Source organism: Buteo buteo, chromosome 2 (genome assembly GCF_964188355.1).
Source record: "Buteo buteo chromosome 2, bButBut1.hap1.1, whole genome shotgun sequence".
In the NCBI taxonomy this organism is placed as follows: Eukaryota; Metazoa; Chordata; class Aves; order Accipitriformes; family Accipitridae; genus Buteo; species Buteo buteo.
Genome location: NC_134172.1, coordinates 11,842,808 through 11,861,204, shown reverse-complemented (window position 1 = coordinate 11,861,204; position 18,397 = coordinate 11,842,808). Strand labels below are relative to the sequence as shown.

Sequence of the window (18,397 nt, the reverse complement as noted above, 5' to 3'; positions counted from 1 at the left end):
CTTCATGTAGTTTTCAAGCTACTGAAAAATGCTTATCTCCAACCAACGGAAAGTACCTTTCCAACTATAATGTACCCACACACACATAATCACTAAAATTGCAGAATCCCTTTATAATGATTTGTTGATTTTTTTTTTTTTTTTTGAGACATCAAGTCTGTGCAGTGTGGTCTCTTCCCTACCAATGCTTTTATTTAAGTATTTATATAATAGTCTAACTAACAGTGTCATATTCTTACCATTTTTCCACACACACATGTTTAATTCCTTCAAAATTACATATCTTTCTTGTGTTTTTTAATACTTCTCTGCACGCAATGACTCTTCTAAAATAATGGAGAAAATATCAGTAAGCTTACTAATTTCTTCAAGACTCTAACTTGCATATTCAAATTTTCCAGGTGACTCCTCAGTGTAAGACAGTTTTCAATCACTTTCTAAAAATGCATTTTTCTATTCTTGCTTTCCCCCCTCATCAATTTAAAAAGCAAAGCATACCTGATTTAGTCTACTTTTAATTAAAGGGCCTTTTTCCTTATAGGTTTTTCCTGATAATATTAGAAGTACCTTCTAGTGCTCTTGGCTCCTCCTACACTATCCTCCTACTCTTATGTTCTCTACAGAAAATGCGTGGCTAGTTCTATAGATTTTTATTGTATGCTTTCCATTGCCAGTATCTTCTGGAAGTCTTTCTTTACCCCAGATACTTTTTAACAATTACACATAAAGTGCACAGGTTACATTTTACATATTTTAATGTGTGATATATATTTGTCTTTTTTACATATTGAGTTGAAACAGTTAATAATCTATAAACAATGAATCCTTTTTATATTACCAACATTTCCTCTCTGGTCATAGAAAGTAAATGTTCCTTGATATGTACAGTAGCTTCTACTCAGCACCAGAAGATTAAGAAAAGCAAGAAGTAAATGAAATAAACAGGAATATGTTAGGAAGAGGGAGACAACCATGCTGAGCTGCCGGTTAGGAGAAAAGCCAGCAAACAGGTTTGCCTAAAAGTAGCTACTATCTGATGAAGAAAGCAACAATAAATTAACCTGCTGTTAAGGTGTTTAGACTAACAGGTCACAAAATATACAGGACAACTTGTCTCTAGCAACAAATGAACCCTCAAACTATGGCAAAGAGAAAATGAATTAAAAAAAATCAAATAATGAATCATCTTTTCAACTTGTGAAGTTCTCTGAAAGTATACATTTGTCATCCACTATATGACACGGTAGGATGACTGTCACTTACCTTAAACATGTATTTATAAAAAAAGATTATCTTGCTGTTTTTCTGTATCCTTACTCGCGAATAAGACATGCTTCCATGAATTTCATTGTCATTATTACTTGCAAATACTTGTAATATGCAAAGCCACTCTTTCAGTCAATGCCAAGAGGTATTAACACTTCTAAAAAAAGTTACTAATCCAAGAATGAGAATCCTCCCTTTAGCTCCAACTATGTATATATGCTCATAATTTTCACTGTTTGGTATTGATCTTTCTTATTATTCATGTATTTGCCTACGTGCCCAGAAACCAATCTTTTAAGGAACTGCAGTTGTACTTGACCAAATGATCTTTGAGCGTGGAAGAATACATCTGTGCTGGTTTTGGCTGGGATAGAGTTAATTTTCTTCATAGCAGCTAGTATAGGGTGATGTTTTGGATTTCTGCTGAAAACAGTGTTGATAATGCTGAGATGTTTTCGTTATTGCTGAGCGGTGCTTACACAGAGCCAAGGCTTTGTCTGCTTCTCACCCCACCCCACCAGCGAGGAGGCTGGGGGGGCACAAGAAGTTGGGAGGGGACACAGCTGGGACAGCTGACCCCCACTGACCAAAGGGATATTCCAGACCATATGACATCATGCTCAGTATATAAAGCTGGGGGAAGAAGGAGGAAGCGGGGTGACGTTGGGAGTGATGGTGTTTGTCTTCCCAAGTAACTCTTAGGCGTGATGGAGCCCTGCTGTCCTGGAGATGGCTGAACACCTGCCTGCTGATGGGAAGTAGTGAATGAATTCCTTGTTTTGCTTTGCTTGCATGCGTGGCTTCTGCTTTACCTATTAAACTGTCTTTATCTCAGCCCACAAGTTTTCTTACTTTTACCCTTCTGATTCTCTCCCCCATCCCACTGTGAGGGTGGTGAGTGAGCGGCTGCGTGGTGCTTAGTTGCCAGCTGGGGTTAAACCATAACAACATCAGCTGCTCAGTTTTCATCAGAAGAGATATTCTGATGCCCTGCTAATTTCAGAACTTTATTTTGAATATTATGTAATATGCATACTCATTTACTAAGTCATCTGTGTTTCTTCATCAATGACTAGTACCGTAAAGCAACTCAAAGTCTTTATCTTTTCCTTGTCAAAAGTTTTCTCCTTAAAAATACCATATAATAGAAACTAGATCACTGTTCATCTCTCATGTCACTGATGTTCATGTAGAGCACTTAGAACATCCAAGCACTTTTTAGATTACTCTTCACTGCTATCACCTTGCACATCTTTCTCAAAGTACTAAGGCTGCCTGCATCTCTGTTTAGTCACTTATTTTTCTTCTGATTAGAGATGAGTCATACAATCTGGATATAGACTGTTTTTTAAAAAATCAAACTACCCTTCAGTTACCAAGGGCAGTACTTCTTTTTCTAGTATCTAATTACTTATTTTCTCAACCTTGTTTGTAATGATAGGACTTGTCTTACCTAACTTTACCCAGCTAAATGTTGCTCGCTCTATCTTAAAATAGGCATGTCTCATAAGAGTGGGATGAGTCCCCAGCTAGACATGCCTGTCTCCCTTTATTACATATAAAAAGAGCATAAACAGCTAACAAACTCAGCTAATATATGGCCTGGAGCAAGTAATTTTAAATGTTAAAATGGAAAGTGTATACCATTAGTTTACCCACTTGTCTCCTTGGAGACATGATGCAAATACATATGCGTTAAGGCATTCCGAAACTCAAGTGCAACCACAAAAATGAAATTCTGCAAAATACAATCTCCCTCTCAAGCCCACTTGGAACTCTATCTCTGGGAAAGTGCTTTTTGGTTTAACGGTGCATTTTTCTTTGTTGTAGGAGCCAGCTACACACTAATTCATTTGGGACATCATCTTTTTTCTTTCTCCTGTTTATTGTTCACTGTGTTTGGAGAGCATGACCTGTTACACTTCTTCCACTTACGAAACCAGTTTTTGCCTGTCACTTCCATCCCACAGCTTCCAAACTCTGTCAGTAGACCATGTTATAATGATTTTCACTTCGTTAGTCACCTGTACTGTTTATAACTCTCCCCTTTAGTGGTCTCTGGCCTCATTATCAGTTCACGTTGGTTCTGGCAACTGAAGAGTTGCCAACTGGTTACTTTTGCTGCTTTAAATTATTCATATTGATTACTTTGACAAATGTGACGTACATGTTGGCCTGGAAATGCAGACAAAGCAGAGAAAGGTGCAAAACCTCCCTCAGTTTTACTACAGTGGCTACCCCAAGTTATCTTAAAAGGTATTTTAATATTGTAGACCTTTTTACACATTGCCAGCTCCACAGAACAATGAATATATATTTCTCCATGTATACAGCACCTAATAGATCTTGAAGAATATTTTAATATTAACAATAGTATTAGGCATAGGTGGTAACCATCTTATGTCTTCTTTAATAGCATCCTATGGCCATCTAAGCAAGTATGGCTTCTTATTTGTTTGAGCAACCTAACACTTCAGGTTTATCTTTGCCTTCTGGAAAAGAGTTCCTAACTGGCCTACCACATTTTCCTAAAGAATCAGATTATTTACAGGTTTTATTGCCCCTTACTACTTAACCGTTACATCTACTTCTTGTATTTTAACCAAGCTACCAAGTGGGTACAACTCTTACATGGTAAACTCAGTTCAAGTACTATAAATATTGCATACTTCCTACAGATGCTTATACAAAACAAATACAGGGTGAGTAAGACCTCAATTCAGTGGATTAAGCCACACTTTAGGATCTTTAGGTGCTCAGTTCTGTAAGGTTTTTTTTTATAATTAGATAATTAGTAACACAGAAATGCATGTAACTGTTTCACAGTGTCTCACAATATTTACTGTCTCTCCTTCCCAGGGCTTTTAATAGCATCAACCTTCCCCCTCATCAAGACTTTTTTTGGAACGAATCACTTACTTTGTAATACGGTCAATGTTAGCAATTTGCTTCTGGTTCCGGATTATTTCTATAGCTGCCCAAAGATGCTGGATAGCCTTTGTATCTGCCTGTCGTCTCTTCGTTAAGCGTGCCATGACCTGTTTACTTGATCAGCTGCAGCCGATAAATAAAAAAAAATATACCAAAAAGTTAATCATGAATTATGAAATGGATTACATGATGATCATATTGCAATAAATACGATTACAAGGAAAATTTTGTTAACCTATAGCAATTCAATTTGTATACAGCAGCATGTTTTCTTATGCTTAAAGAGCAGTAAAAAACAACAAAAAAAGTAGTTTAAAAGAGCCCCTTTCACACCGCAAAATCTATACAGAAGACAAAAGGTGAACAGTAAAAATTATCAAATCAATAGCAAACAACTTAACTGGTTACGAAAAGTCACTTAGTTCACATCTCAGTTCCCTAAAATTTGGTAAAAAGCAGAAGCTACCCTAGCCTGAAGCTTCCACAGCCTCCTGCATTGCCTGAAACCCTTAAAAAGGGCAAGTGGTGCTTGACTAGGTCGCACGGTGTAAGCATGAACCCTGGCACAGAGAAAAAGCTAGACCCACAGTTTAGTATACAATACAGTTCTCAGAGTATTACTTTCATATTTTTATCATTTACAAATATTTTTAAAAATCCATTTTATGAGCAGAAATGAGAAGTATATTTTCATGGATGATAAATATTTAAAAAAATACTTTGGAGCAATTCCATTTTCTGTAACATGCTAAAACCCAACAGGACCAGAGTGCTTCTGATGGCATTTACCCATCTAATCAACCCTGAACGGGAACATAATGAGCATCTGGCTTTGTTTACAAATTTTCCAAAAGCTCGAGGCAATGAGTACAGATAAGCCATAAATCGCCTACAGCTCTACTACAAGCACAGAATCCCTTTTTAAAAGCTTAACGATGCATTTTGATCACTAAATAACTTTCTTCCAGTGCCACCACTTTCTCAATGAAAAAAATGACTGATTTATGACTGCTACCAAGGTCTATAATTTATTTTAGAGCTCTGTCCTCAAAATGAACTCTGTGGTATGCACGTGGATATTTGTAGCTAGCAGAATATTAACTTCAGTAACCCCAAATAATATAAAAAATGCAAAAACATTACACCATCTGTGCAATGTTAAAGATAGGAATTTAAGTATTAAAAGTGTCCCTCCTCTCAAACTCAGAAAAATTAAACAGATTTGAGTATTCCATCAGTTGCAGCAATGTAATTTTCAAGTCCATGGGACCTACAGGTACTTGTCAAAGAGGGCTGTCAAGTTTCAGATCCAGTATTAGCTCAGCAACGTTCACTCACTCTACAGGTGTAATGAAATGAAGTGCAACGTTCTATTATTAAGGAGAAGAAATGATTTAACAGCATTGTACTTAACATTACATAGCCCATTAAAAAAAAAAAAAAGGAGCAAAAAAGATGATGTGAAGTGATATGTGCACATCCAGGTGCATGAGGCACCTCTCTCTGGCTGCTGGAGATAGCAAGGAAGGGCAGAACAGAGCGGTGCTCACGGAGACACGGCATAGTCACACATTGACCCCACATTTCCGCTTTAGAAATCTCTTCCCACTGGGATTTAAAGTAAGGGCAACTGAGTGGATCTCCCAGTAAAGAAAGGCCAAGAATACATTTTTGAGGGAAGGGTAAGAGGCAATATGACAGATATACAGCTAAGAGTGACAGCCAGCAGATAGCATCGCCTAAGAATGATTCAGAGAAAGAAAGCCTCTGTTGGGAATAGTGGTAAAAGGCACTGCATCCCTGTGAGCTCCTTTGCATTCATTTCACAGAACATGAGGCCATTACAAGTAAAAAAACCACCCCTCCTAGTTTGTAAGAGAAACATATGATTATTTGTAGAATTTAGCTCTTAAGGAAAATAGACCTGTAAAATACAAAAAAAGGTTAGACACTATCATGAAAAAGGACAATCTTTACAGCCCTACTATCTTAGCATAGAAATCCTCTCGTAACACATAACTGACTGAAAGTGCAATAGTTCTTTTTATTCTAGCCCTCTACAAACTATCTGCTTTAAAAGCTGTCAGCTGATATGGCAGTCAACAGGCCGGACAGGGAGCCTCTTACGCAGTATCACGTCCACATGCGAGGATCAAGGAGGAAACACTCATCCTTCTCGACCCTGATATCAGTGTGAAACAACAGACTAGTTCTCAGTTCATTTTGTTACAAACGAAGTGGGTCCTGTTATCCCAACTACTTTAAAAATAACCGTTATTTTTGGCAGCCTGGCACATGGCTGCCTGCGTGAGAGCCGCTCTCAGCGTGCCTGGCAGAGGAGGAAGGAGCTGGTTTTCTCTCACACCCCTGTGACGCCTGGGCCTCAGGGCCCCAGCACAGGGCAGGGCCTCAGGGAACCCATCTGCTGCCTCAGCGTGGCCCCACGTCCCCACTGCGCAGCCGAAGGAAAGGCTGACCTTTGGGGCCAAGGACTTCCCTCTTGTGTCTCCAGGGTGGGAGAAGCAGCCCACGTCCCAGACAGGGAGAGGGAAAGTGAAGGATGGCTGTAATTACGAGTTCCCGAAGCCCTGTGGCTGCAGAGCTGCACCTAAGATGGCTGCCAGCAGGCAGAGGAAGACCTGTCCCTGCAAGGGCCCTACGGGCTCCCCGTTTCCTCTGGAGTGCGCTTTTGGAACAAATTTCCCGACCACCGCCCTGCCCCATCCTTATCGCGCTTTATTGGCTTGGAGTGTGCAAACGCTATATGCCCTGTGCCATGGCTAACTCCAACCCACAGTACAGGCACACACCTGCCAGGCCCCAACCATACAGGGAGGTGACTCGATGGCACCAGGCTGGACCCGGATGGAAGGAACCCCGCCAAAATGCTCTGGTGTGGATCCCCGCCAGAACTGCTCCCTCCTGGCTGGTCCCCTGCTCCCCACCACTGCTCACGCGGGCACAGCCATGGCTCTTCCCCCATCTGTCTGGAAATAAAAGCAGTAAGAATTCTGATACATGGAGCACAGCAATCACACATGTTCTGTTCTGTTGGTTGTTTTTTTTTTTTTGTAAGATACAATAATTTTAGCAGCTGTTCTGCCTTCAGAGAATGTATGTTTCATTTTTATAGCTTTGGTTTACTATTTAAGGGCATTTTTCTTAAACTTGAGACTTGACACTCCACTATTTAAATAGCAGTTCTTATACACCACACTTCCAAAAATACAAAAATAGATTATTTTTTTTCTCCCAAAAAAGCCCAGACCACTTTAGCATTATTTTCATCTTTTAATTGCATGGTGTAGAAGAAATATAAAGCTTTTTTGCATTAAAGAAAAAGATTAAAAGATTGTGGCATATTTCTTGCTGTTCATTGCAGTCACTCTTCCTCCATGCTAAAACTAACCACAACAGTCTACTCCCTGCATTCCTGCAAAAATATAAGCAGTTTTCTGTATTATTATAAAATCTTAAAGATAACTTTTATCAGACTGTAAACAGTTCATAAAATGCTTTGGAGTGCTACTTCCAAGCAACAGAAAATGCTCCCAAGTGCTTCAACATGCACAACTTATTCATGCAAATAATAGTTTAAAGTTTAATGGGAGACACATTAGATTCTTAAATCCATATTTATCACTCCTGATTATTTGCTTATGTGTGGGTGCACACACAAACACACGCAAGAGAACAAGCATAAACATCCAGTGCATGTGAGTGTGTGCAAGAATCTATGTCTTAGAGGTTAAATACTGAAAGAGGCTGATTCGTCCATGCAGTGTTTTAAAGAAGATAGAATTGCAGAGACTCTTTAAAACCACAATACTGAAATGTACATTTATGTATACATGCTTGAAGGTGTTTCTCTTCGCCCTCTTTCATTACAGCATTCATTTCAATATCCTGGAAATAAAAACTAAAAGCTGAAGTAAACATTAATTTCCCACTTGTGATTTGCTAGCCATCATGCTTGTTTAGCTACGGTATCCCTTGTCTGTACAAAATTATTTACTTCATGCCATTTCTGTCACATTCTGCTAGCAAGTTTATGGTAGGATGCAGCTTCTTGGAGAAAGGTTGGCAACCAAAAGACGGCTAAAAATCTAAAAATTTATATCAGCAGGATGTGTCTTAGGTTTTGTAGACCTCCATGGGACATGCAGAATATAAGGAGGATTCTCCTAACAAAGGAAGTTTTGTATGGCTGATGTGCCAGTTCACACTCTTCCATCACACACTCACTCACACAGGGCCCAAAGCAAATAATTTATCTTCTCAATTTTCAACTCTCTAACAGTTCCTCCATGCAATCTGAGCAAGGTTTTACTATATTTTATATTTTAAATCCCTCTTGAATGTCCTATGTACAACATTTCGAACAGTATACCACTTTATTGTACACAACTTTCCTCAAGAGCTAAATGTTACCCACATTTCTTACAGGCAGGCTCAACAAACTGTGCTTTATCCTGTGAATACACACAGCATGGCTTATCTTCTCAAAGCCCACAGCAAAGCACGCATTGCCGTGCAGTGGCAATGTTACAGCAGTGGCAAACCAGACTTACTGTCAAAACAGCAAGGCTACTAGTCGTTAGACACAGACTTGGCCAAATCAAATGCTGTACAGCTGTCTGTTGCATTAATACTGGATACGGAAATCTGCACTGCAAGTCAAAATAAACAAAAATCACCTTGCAGCATGTCTAGGGATTTAGCCCAAGGAACCTCCTGACCTGCTGCTTGCATTCAATTTAGCAGATACTATCAGGTACTAAGTTTAGCTAGAAACTCTCCCTACAGACAGAAACAACTGAAAGGTAGTCAAAACTTGCCATTCTTTAGCTATTAAATACCATCGTCCAAGCAAAATATGGTGATTCTGAAAATTTAACTAATGATTTGGACTTTGCACTGAAGCAGACGGTGTTGCAGTTGGGTGCTGCTGCTCTGATGGGAGCTGCTAATTAAGAGCTGACAAGTAGTAGCTTGTTAAATCTTCTGTTCGTACTTCACTGTAAGTGAGGCTACCTGTGGCGCTCGTCCCTTTCAGTGCAAAGTCAAACAGGTTAAACTTCATCCCTCCGATTAGCCACCATTTGGCTGAGATTTGGTATGCAGTTAATTGCAATGGAAAGGCAGTTTAAGAAGTTGATCCTTGCCACTACTCAGCTGCTAGTTTCTGCCTTTCTGCAGTCCCTGGGGCTTGCTATTGTTTCTTCCACACTACACAGTGAAAAGATTTCAGACTCAACAGAAGGAAGAAGCTAGGCTCACTCCTAGTTTTTGTGGCTTTCATGTTGTGAGACTGGCTGAGTTTGGGTGGTTAGGAAACTCGAACACGGGCTTAGCTTCGTATTTATATGCACATTATAATATGGGCTCTAGTACTTCTTAAAGTGTAACTTTTTATAGTAAGCATAAAACTGTATATATCAGCAGTACAAGCAGTTCCAAATGTTGAGTGCTTTGTTCTTGTATTAAATAGGAGTCTCCTATTAAAATCCAGATTACAAATTTGCAAGTAGAGTTTGGGTCCCTGGACTTTATACAGGTCTTTGTTGTACTGTGAAGTTCTGCAAGTTTATAGTTTATAATTTAAACCGCTGTTAAAACGTATCTTTCATTACCTGTTTAGTGGCAGAGTAAACTCTTTAGTCTTCCCCTCCTAAAGCAACTGAGAGCAAAAGTGGTAACCACCCTATTTTTACATCTGGAAGGTGCACGTGAAAAAGCTTTGACTGAGCAGCAGTGAAGGTCATGCATGGGGGGAAAAGGAAGATAAAGTTTAACTTCAGGTCTGCCTTGTAGATCTAGCGATCTGAAAGTGTGGGGAGTAGCTGCTAGGGTGAGGACAAAACTTTTGGCAAGAGTAATCCCACATTTGCTTATGACTTACTTGTATTCCTGAGCACGCACTATTATGAGCATAACCTGGGATTCGCTGGGCACCTGGTAGCAGGACATCCTCTTTTGCAAGTGTGCAGGTTATCAGAAGTAAAGATTTTGCATACAAAGAAATTTTCAAATGTTTAAGAATAAGCAAATGTTTTGGTATCATTAGATATTTATTCTGGACTTAATCCCAATCCACTAAAATCAACAAATGCCTTTCTGCTCACTTTCCAGGGTTTTGGAGTAAACTTCCAAATGCTGACTGCTCTTCCACATCCTCACAATGAAAAGCTTAAGGAGGTGTTCAATCGTGTTAGTGAAGCTGAAAGATGTAACAAAGGCTTGTGGCTGAAATAGGCAAAATTTCTTTGTTAATTAAACTGAACTCAGAAAATTAGACTATAAATTAATAAAAGTTACTGAATTCTTCAGTACGCCTTTTTGTATTAAGAGATTAGTTCAAGCTGTAATGCTGTCATTTTGGAAGTTATTAAACTACAGAAGATTATTGGATGTTGAATGTGTGTCATTCCTAATGAAAATCTTTTCATTTCACTGTTAGATTAAGGTGTACACAGTCTATTCAAAAGAGATGTTTATTAGCATAATTACCCTAAATATTTCAGATGTGCAAGTGAAATAATCATGCTGTTATGCACAACCACACCTTTTGCATTTCCTGATTGCTAGGTTTGTAACCTTGACGTCATGCAACTTTTTGAGTGAGGTTTTGCATAGCTCCATAAAGTGCAGTACAGACAGAAAACAGGACTATATGAATACAAAACTGTAGTTCTGCTTCTTTCTCTCTGCAATTTAAATTTTTTTCCAACTTCAGCACACAGAACAAGAAAGCTTTTGCTATTACTTGGTGCCATTCCAAGATGGCAGTTAGCCACTGTAGAAATCAGAGCCAAGGACAGTACAGAATTAAAGGCCCCAAGAATACTTTTACTACACATATGTGTAAGCTCTATTTTAATCCCTGATATTGCATTTACTTCATTTGTATTGTATTTCATTCAAAATGATTAAGTAAGTGTCCTTCACTGAGGCTAAGGCATATGATACTTGAATTTTAAGCTCAGACATTCTGAATCATTAGTATACAAAGAGTAGAACTCTCTTTCTTCTGAAACCAAACCTGGAGTTTCTTGTTTAATTAACTCACCCTGCTAGAGAGAACTTGACACAAATCTTGAGGCACCATCCCAAAAGAGAATTTCTAAGAAAGTGTAAGTCACTGTAAACAGAGTATAACAAAACCTGAGATGAAGTACCAACAACAGCTGCTAAGGAAGAATAATAGCCATACAACCCAAACAAAAACTGTCAAAGTGGTTCTGTTTGCTACCTAATACAAACACATGTACTGGGCTAAAATGTAATCCTGTATTCTGCTGCCCCTCCAGCCAACCCCAGCCTGGAATTTCACAGACAATAGCAAATGCCATCCTAAAAATTGGAAGGAAACTATCCTTTGTTCCTGTCTGGCAGATATCACTGAATAAAACTTTATCTAGCAAAGTAAGTGTGGAGAAGAGAACACAGCTGCCAAAGAAAGTAATATAGTCAAAAGGGCTGAAAGCGAAGAGCCAAATTGGTTACTAGCAATGTAGCTACATCAACTTCTTTAAGTTCACTACTTTTTGGGTTTTTTTAACAGCCGTCGTGTTTTACTCCAGGTAATGTGCCTAGGTAAGCTGAAGCACATAATATATTTTCTGCTAAAGATTTGTCTCAATACAATTTTTCATGTGTAGAGGGTCCACATTAATCTTTTAAAATAAGCAGTATTTTTCTTAATAGTTCAACTTTTAATAGGTATTAAACAGATGAAGAATATTTTTTTTTATAGCTTGTATCAAAATTAACAGTTGCATAGGAACATCAAGAACCACAGAAGTTTTTGTTTACATGAGAAAATTATGGTTCAAAGCTGCACCACGGGAGGTTTAGACTGGACATTAGGAAGCATTTCTTTACAGAGAGGGTGGTCAGACACTGGAACAGGCTTCCTAGAGAGGTGGTTGATGCCCCATGCCTGTCAGAGTCTAAGAGGCATTTAGACAATGCCCTTAATAACCTGCTTTAACTTTTGGTCAGCAATGAATTGATCAGGCAGTTGGACTAGATGATCATTGTCGGTCCCTTCCAATCGAAAATTCTATACTATTCTATTCTACCACTGAAAATGCATATACCGTTAATGCATTTAGCAAACTTCTGAATGAACACAATTTCAATTAAAAAACAATTTAGTGTGGTTTGGCTAAGGCTTAGTTAATGAAATCAAGCTACACTAAATCAAAAGTTTCCACAATGGAGCTTGCACTAGTATAAATTGCTTTAAGAAATACGGTTCTTATAAAGTGATGCAAGTTTCTCCTGAAGATAAGCTTTAGCTACCATAGTAACAAAGCCCCTTATTTCCAGGATGATGATACACTAGTATTAAACAGCCTTTAAGTTGTTCATCTCCAGAAGACTACTCATCTTTGTTCAAAGGAATTTTCTATGGAAAAGACGGTCAAACACGACTAACTTCAACATCACTAAATAATAGATGGCTCATATGAGGTGTAGAAGACCATCCTACACACTTCTTGTCCCCTGTCATGACTGAAAAATAGCAAGTTCTCATAAGATTTGCTTACTTGGGGAGTTATCAAAAATACTACTAGCACCCAAATTGCTATCAGCGACACTCTGGCTCCCCTGTATGAATGCACAGATGCACAGACACACAAGCAAGTTACACACACCGGCCTTGATATAAGAGGCTTGAACTAACACGTTTTACCTTCCATTTGCCACAGACTAAGAGCATGAAAGGGGTCAGTTACAGAAGATTAAGTGACACGTGGAGACAGGATCATGTTCTGAACCCATGCTGCACGCCTATACAGGCTTTCTGTGGTTTAACTACACCCACTACCAAATTCCCTATTTTCCGAAGCAGCCTAAAGCTAAACCATGGAAAGATGCTCAAGGAGAATCCACAGAAGGAGTTAATGTCTGATGAACAGTCTGAGCTATTTCCCCATGTAGACAAGCCCTTAGTAAATAGATGCTTCCTGTCCATTCGCTTGGCTGTAGCAAGCAGAGATGATTAATGCAGCTATGCATCCTGACAGGCTTCAATGCTCACTTGGTCGTAAAAGGGGAAAAATCATGGCCAAAGAAGGCTGATGGTGAGGGCTGGAATTTCAGTTTGGATGATAAATAGATGCCACTTTGATTCTGCAGCTCTCTCTAACAAAAGTGAGAGGTGGAAGACATCTTAGAAGGTGCTAAGAAATGTAAATGAGAAGAGTAGCTCTTTCTCTGAAAGCAAGCTTTTGATCATCATCTTCCTTTCTGTTCTGAAAGCTAAGGAGCTTGGTTATTCTGTAAGCCTCAACTGAACTGATGCAATACATTTCTTCTCTGTCAGTTAAATAAGCTATGATGACATAAATAAATAAATGATTCTTCATGGTATAGTAGCACGGAACGTAATTCCGCATAAAGTCAGTTTCACACTAAACAATGAGAAAGAGAGATACATTTTCCAGGTCAAAGAACTAGGAATGTATGGAAAAGCACTAAATCATGAAAAAAGGTAAATTCATTGCAGATTACTTAAGCTACATGGTAAAATAAGGAGTTGATATTCACTTTTTGCAGTGTAACATGAGATTCCAAATTGCTGTTTTTTCATCTTTTTCTCTGAACTACACACAACTGACAGTATCTTTAAAGTACGAATTGTGATTCTGCTGCTAGCAACAGGACTTAAACCTTAGATGTTTGTAAAAACTATTCCTCTGCCAGGCTGCATTTTTATTGACAAAAGGCAGCTGAATCAATTTTTGTTGCTCCTTAACAAAAACGAAGACTGCCTGAACGTGTTTCTTACAAAGCTATTCTCTTTGGCCTCTCCCTCTCTATAAATAAAAACACAACTACGCAACTTCTAGAACTGCTCAGATATTTAATTATTTGAAAGCCAGTGTGTTATGCAGACATGATCACTTTTCTCCAGAAGTCAGGCCATGAGCAACGTTAACCCAGAGTAGACTTTGTCAACAGTCATCTCAAGGACAGCTGATACTATATAAAGAAAACAAGTGCAATTCTGAAATAACTAAGGTTTTCAAACTGAAGCTCCTCCAAGCCCAAAATGCCTGGGCTTACCCTTGGAAACCTTCAGAAATACGCTCAGAACTTACAGAGTTAAAATACATTGATCTGTAATGCAGGTAAGATGAGCCAAAGATAAACACTGCCAAAGCTTACAGGCTTTTACAGCATTAATCAAAAGAAACTTTAAGGCAGGGAGAGGATCAAATTGTAAAATCTGAGCTTTAGATCCTGCTTCTGAAATTCAAGGCAAATGTAAGAAATAACGGACCTGAAAGTTTCATGCAACACTCCCCCAGCTGTGGGACAGTTCATCAAAACAAGAGCAACAGAAAGAATAATATGTTGTAGAACTGGAAGCCTTTCCCCAAGTCCTCACCTCGCTTGGTTTTCTTCTCTCTGTTTTTTAGACAGTGTATTTCCTAGGTTGGGCACAGCCATCTGGCTTAACAGTACACTCTGAAGTATATTTGGAGCTTATGCTCTCTCCTTCATAGGCAGTACCCAAACTCACTAATTATATGCATTCCAATAAAGCTTTCCTCTCATCCTACCCCAAACCAAGTCTATCATCACTCCTTAGTGAAGCCTTAATCCCTATGCATTTCAAAGGTCCGTTTTGATTTTTTTTTTCCATTGACATTTCAAATTTTTTTTATACCGCAAAAGCAGGTAATTTATTTTGTTTGCACTTTCTTACTTCAGATTGCCCTCGGCTCTCCCCCTAAAATGTTCATGTCTGGACAAGGACAACGCTTGCCTAGAGGACAATTACAGACATGTGAGAACAGCAGTTTTCATGAAAAACAGTGTACAGTGATAAGCAACTGCATTCATACTAGACACATCCTTAAGTGGAAAACAGCTGAGTATAATCATGACCCTTTTTATCTTTGCTGCAAAAGTTGATAAATGTAAAGTGGAAAAATTATAAAAAGTAAGTTTCAAAACCACAAACTTTTTATAAAGGGAAACTTTAAAAGCCAAAAAATTATTCAAGAAATAAGGATCTTCCAAAGAAACTGGTCAGGTGATGAAAATATGTTGCCATTACTTCAGATAACAGCAGTTTCTCAGCAAACCTGGTAACAGCTGACATCAAGAAAACTTTGTCCTACCATTGCAGGTTAGCATTTCCTTCCTATAAGTTGTTTAAAAGAGACAGGAGTGAGGACAGGTAGAATATACCACTTAATTTTCTAACCAGCTCTTGGTGTGGCTGATGGTGTGGGGGAGGTTGGCAAATGGGCTTTTCTGGCATAGAATTTTTTCCCAATACCATACGTGCTATCTTGGATTGCAGTCTCCGATTTGTTGAGCTGTTTCTTTCATGGATCTTGGTGGGAGCTCTAGTGTGATCTCTTTTGATACATTTTCTATTACCTATGACTTTCAGGTGCTTCCAACTCTTATTTCTCACGTTTTCTTACCTGAAGCCAACTTACGACATGTCTTTATTTTTAATGTAGAGAATTCTTCTCAAGGCTTTTCCAGGACCAGTTGCAGGTGAACTGAATTATGCACTTTTTTGATACTGAAAATCCATTTCACATCAGCATGATTTTTGCATTTTATATGTGCTCCGTATTACTTCTATGGGAAAGTTACTACTTTGACCAATGGTTTGCTATTATATTCATACGCACATCCATGGCATATGCTAGAGCTACAGGTCAGAGAGACAAAAGACCCCTCTGCAGCTCTGGGAGATTATGATACTTCTCAGTTGCAAAATGATGTTCTGCTTCTCCTCTGGCAGGTGCATCTGAAACCTGTTTCTTCAAGCACTGCTGCTGATGGTGATGACATAGAGCAGATTACAAAGGTCGTTCAGGGAGGAAATTACTTCCTGAACATTCAAGAGCTCTTCCTGCTGTATCATTATCTAGGGGTGAGGTTTATTAAAGGCAACAGGACCCTACTGTTCTCTTCTCAGCCATTTCCTTCAGACACAGAAACACAGGATTAATAATTTTGTCAGCAGAAGCAGGACTTCATTTTTCAGATTATTTCAGTTATTCTACTGCCAACATTTGGCTGGGTTTTATTTTACTCTTTTAACCTGAATGCAGATGAATGAGCCAGAGCTCTGACACAGAGACTTAGCACTATAGGGTGAGGAAAATTGATAGAAGTGCAGGACGTAACTGAATAGCATGCCATCCTTGTGGCTACCAGCAGAAGTTAAAGCCCAGGAAAATTAACTAATCCTACTATCAACCTAACATAAATTTCAGAAAATGTCTTCCACGAAATACAGCCTCCTGCTGTGATTTCTGCAAAATTCTTTTCTGCCTAACCCAAAGAAAATGAACTGCAAGAGTGTCATAACATTATGGTGTTATAACAAAGGGCAAGCCTGTTGACTTGAAGCTTGGATTTACAATACAATATTCCACAGGAAATAGAGGAAATAAAATGCTAGAGTTCTGGCAGTCTTTCCAGTCAGTATCTTATTTTGTCATGTGGTGTTCTTTCAACCTAGGCAGAAGACCTGAAGTCCACTGTGCTGCTAAAGTACCCGCCTGGAACAAGTCCAGTTGTGATGCCTGATGCTGAATGAAGTGTTTAACTCTGGGCTGCTTCACCAAGCACTAGAAACCACCTGAAGCACAGTCTAACACTTAGTCATCCTCTTAAGCTGCTCCCTGTCCTACAGAACTGAATCCAAAGTGGAAATGGAGAGGTTAATTTGTTCATGACAGAGTTTTTGAAGTCGGGTTACCAAATTGCTTGATATCAGACAGCTACTCCTGAGGAAAGTGGTTATTTCCTTGCAGGGGTGTAACTTTTATTCTCACATAAGCCAAATCCATTAATTATGAAAACCAAGTTCAAATTTGGGAAGACTTCATAATAGCAGTGACTTCCTTACAGGCTTATATTGATTCAAAGAATCCAACACAATAGTTTGATTAACTATTAAGTAGGTATTCTTTATTGGCAGCGCTGGAAGCACGGGGGATCAGGATTGTTCCACCTATCGTGCACACCATCGGGTTTAATTGTGCAGCTTAAGTACATGTTCTACATACATAGTCACTAGATTTCCGAGAAATGTTATACATATTCATTAGTTTTCTGGGAAACTATTAGCATATGTAAATGTCCTTTATGCAGGCGCATTGAAGGTCTCTGGTGGTCTTCAGGAGTCCTCTGACGGCTCCTTCTTGCTCATCACTCCCAAGTACCAGTCTCTGACAGACTTAATCCTTGACAAACACCACTCCTTGGTATGTAAAGTTACATAGAGACAATCATCAAGCAATAAGCAGTTCATTCTCTGTATCAATATACATGTTTCTTTTTGATACGTGCTAAAATTCATTCTAAAATGGTTTGGAGTGTGCTCAGCCCCTATTTCTATTTCACTTGTTCATGCCTGTTTCATAAAAGTTTAAGTTAATTTTTCATTTTGCTTTCTTGAGTATGACATGACATAAAGCAAGACTATGAGAGCTTCTTTTACTTTGAGGAGCAAGGTTTCTTTGTTTCAGTGATGCCGAGGCCCCAGTGGGTGCCCACAGTCAGTGACCAATGCCTTGTTCTACCCTATACCATGAAATCTGAGATGTTTTTCACTGTTTTCACCTCCATTAACAGAAACAGAATGTGTCTGTCCAAGTGATGACATATGCTGAAGAAAAAACATAGGGAATCCTGAATTGGTCATTTTAAAGCGAAGAAAGACCATAGTATTGTTTTTAGCTGTTTCACATCTTTCTTCCAGTGCTAAGAGATTCTGACTTTTACCACCTTCTTTCTGTTGAAGATAGTCTGCTATTTTATTTTTAGACATGAGATTTCCTACCAAAACCAAGTGTGGGTTTACAATCTTCGCTGAGCTCCAACAACAGAAAAAAACCCTCCTTGGGGGACACTTTTCAGGCAGGGTTTGTCTGAGGCTGCTGCCACGAAAGTGGTCACTTGTGGTTCAAAGCACTAGTTTAAACTGACCGCAAGAAATTTTACTCCCCAGTCTAGCAGCATGGTTGTTAAACCAGACACTGTCCTGTCTTTGTTAGGGCTCCTGCTCTTTCTGCAGCTTTCGAGCGTAACTGTTTTGGTGTGCTAAAGAAGACACTGACATTCATGTCAGTCTCTGGATTGCAGCTTCTGAGTTTATGACAGATGGGAAACCAACAGAGGAGTTAAAATCCTGTGAATCCACACACAG

General features: G+C 38.9%; 1 protein-coding gene across 6 annotated transcripts in view; it reads right to left on the bottom strand.

The window, feature by feature from the left end:
• ZMYND11 (zinc finger MYND-type containing 11) overlaps positions 1–18,397 on the bottom strand; it is a 109,864-nt gene that overhangs the window by 59,335 nt on the left and 32,132 nt on the right. For 5 of the 6 annotated variants that reach the window (XM_075045561.1, XM_075045597.1, XM_075045587.1 and 2 more), the window contains one exon: positions 4,186–4,320. In XM_075045561.1, the coding sequence (XP_074901662.1) occupies positions 4,186–4,301 (116 nt within the window). In that variant the 5' untranslated portion in view covers positions 4,302–4,320. Of the gene's footprint in view, positions 1–4,185; positions 4,321–7,007; positions 7,158–18,397 lie in introns of those variants that run through there. The other variant, XM_075045570.1, reaches the window with a different exon arrangement.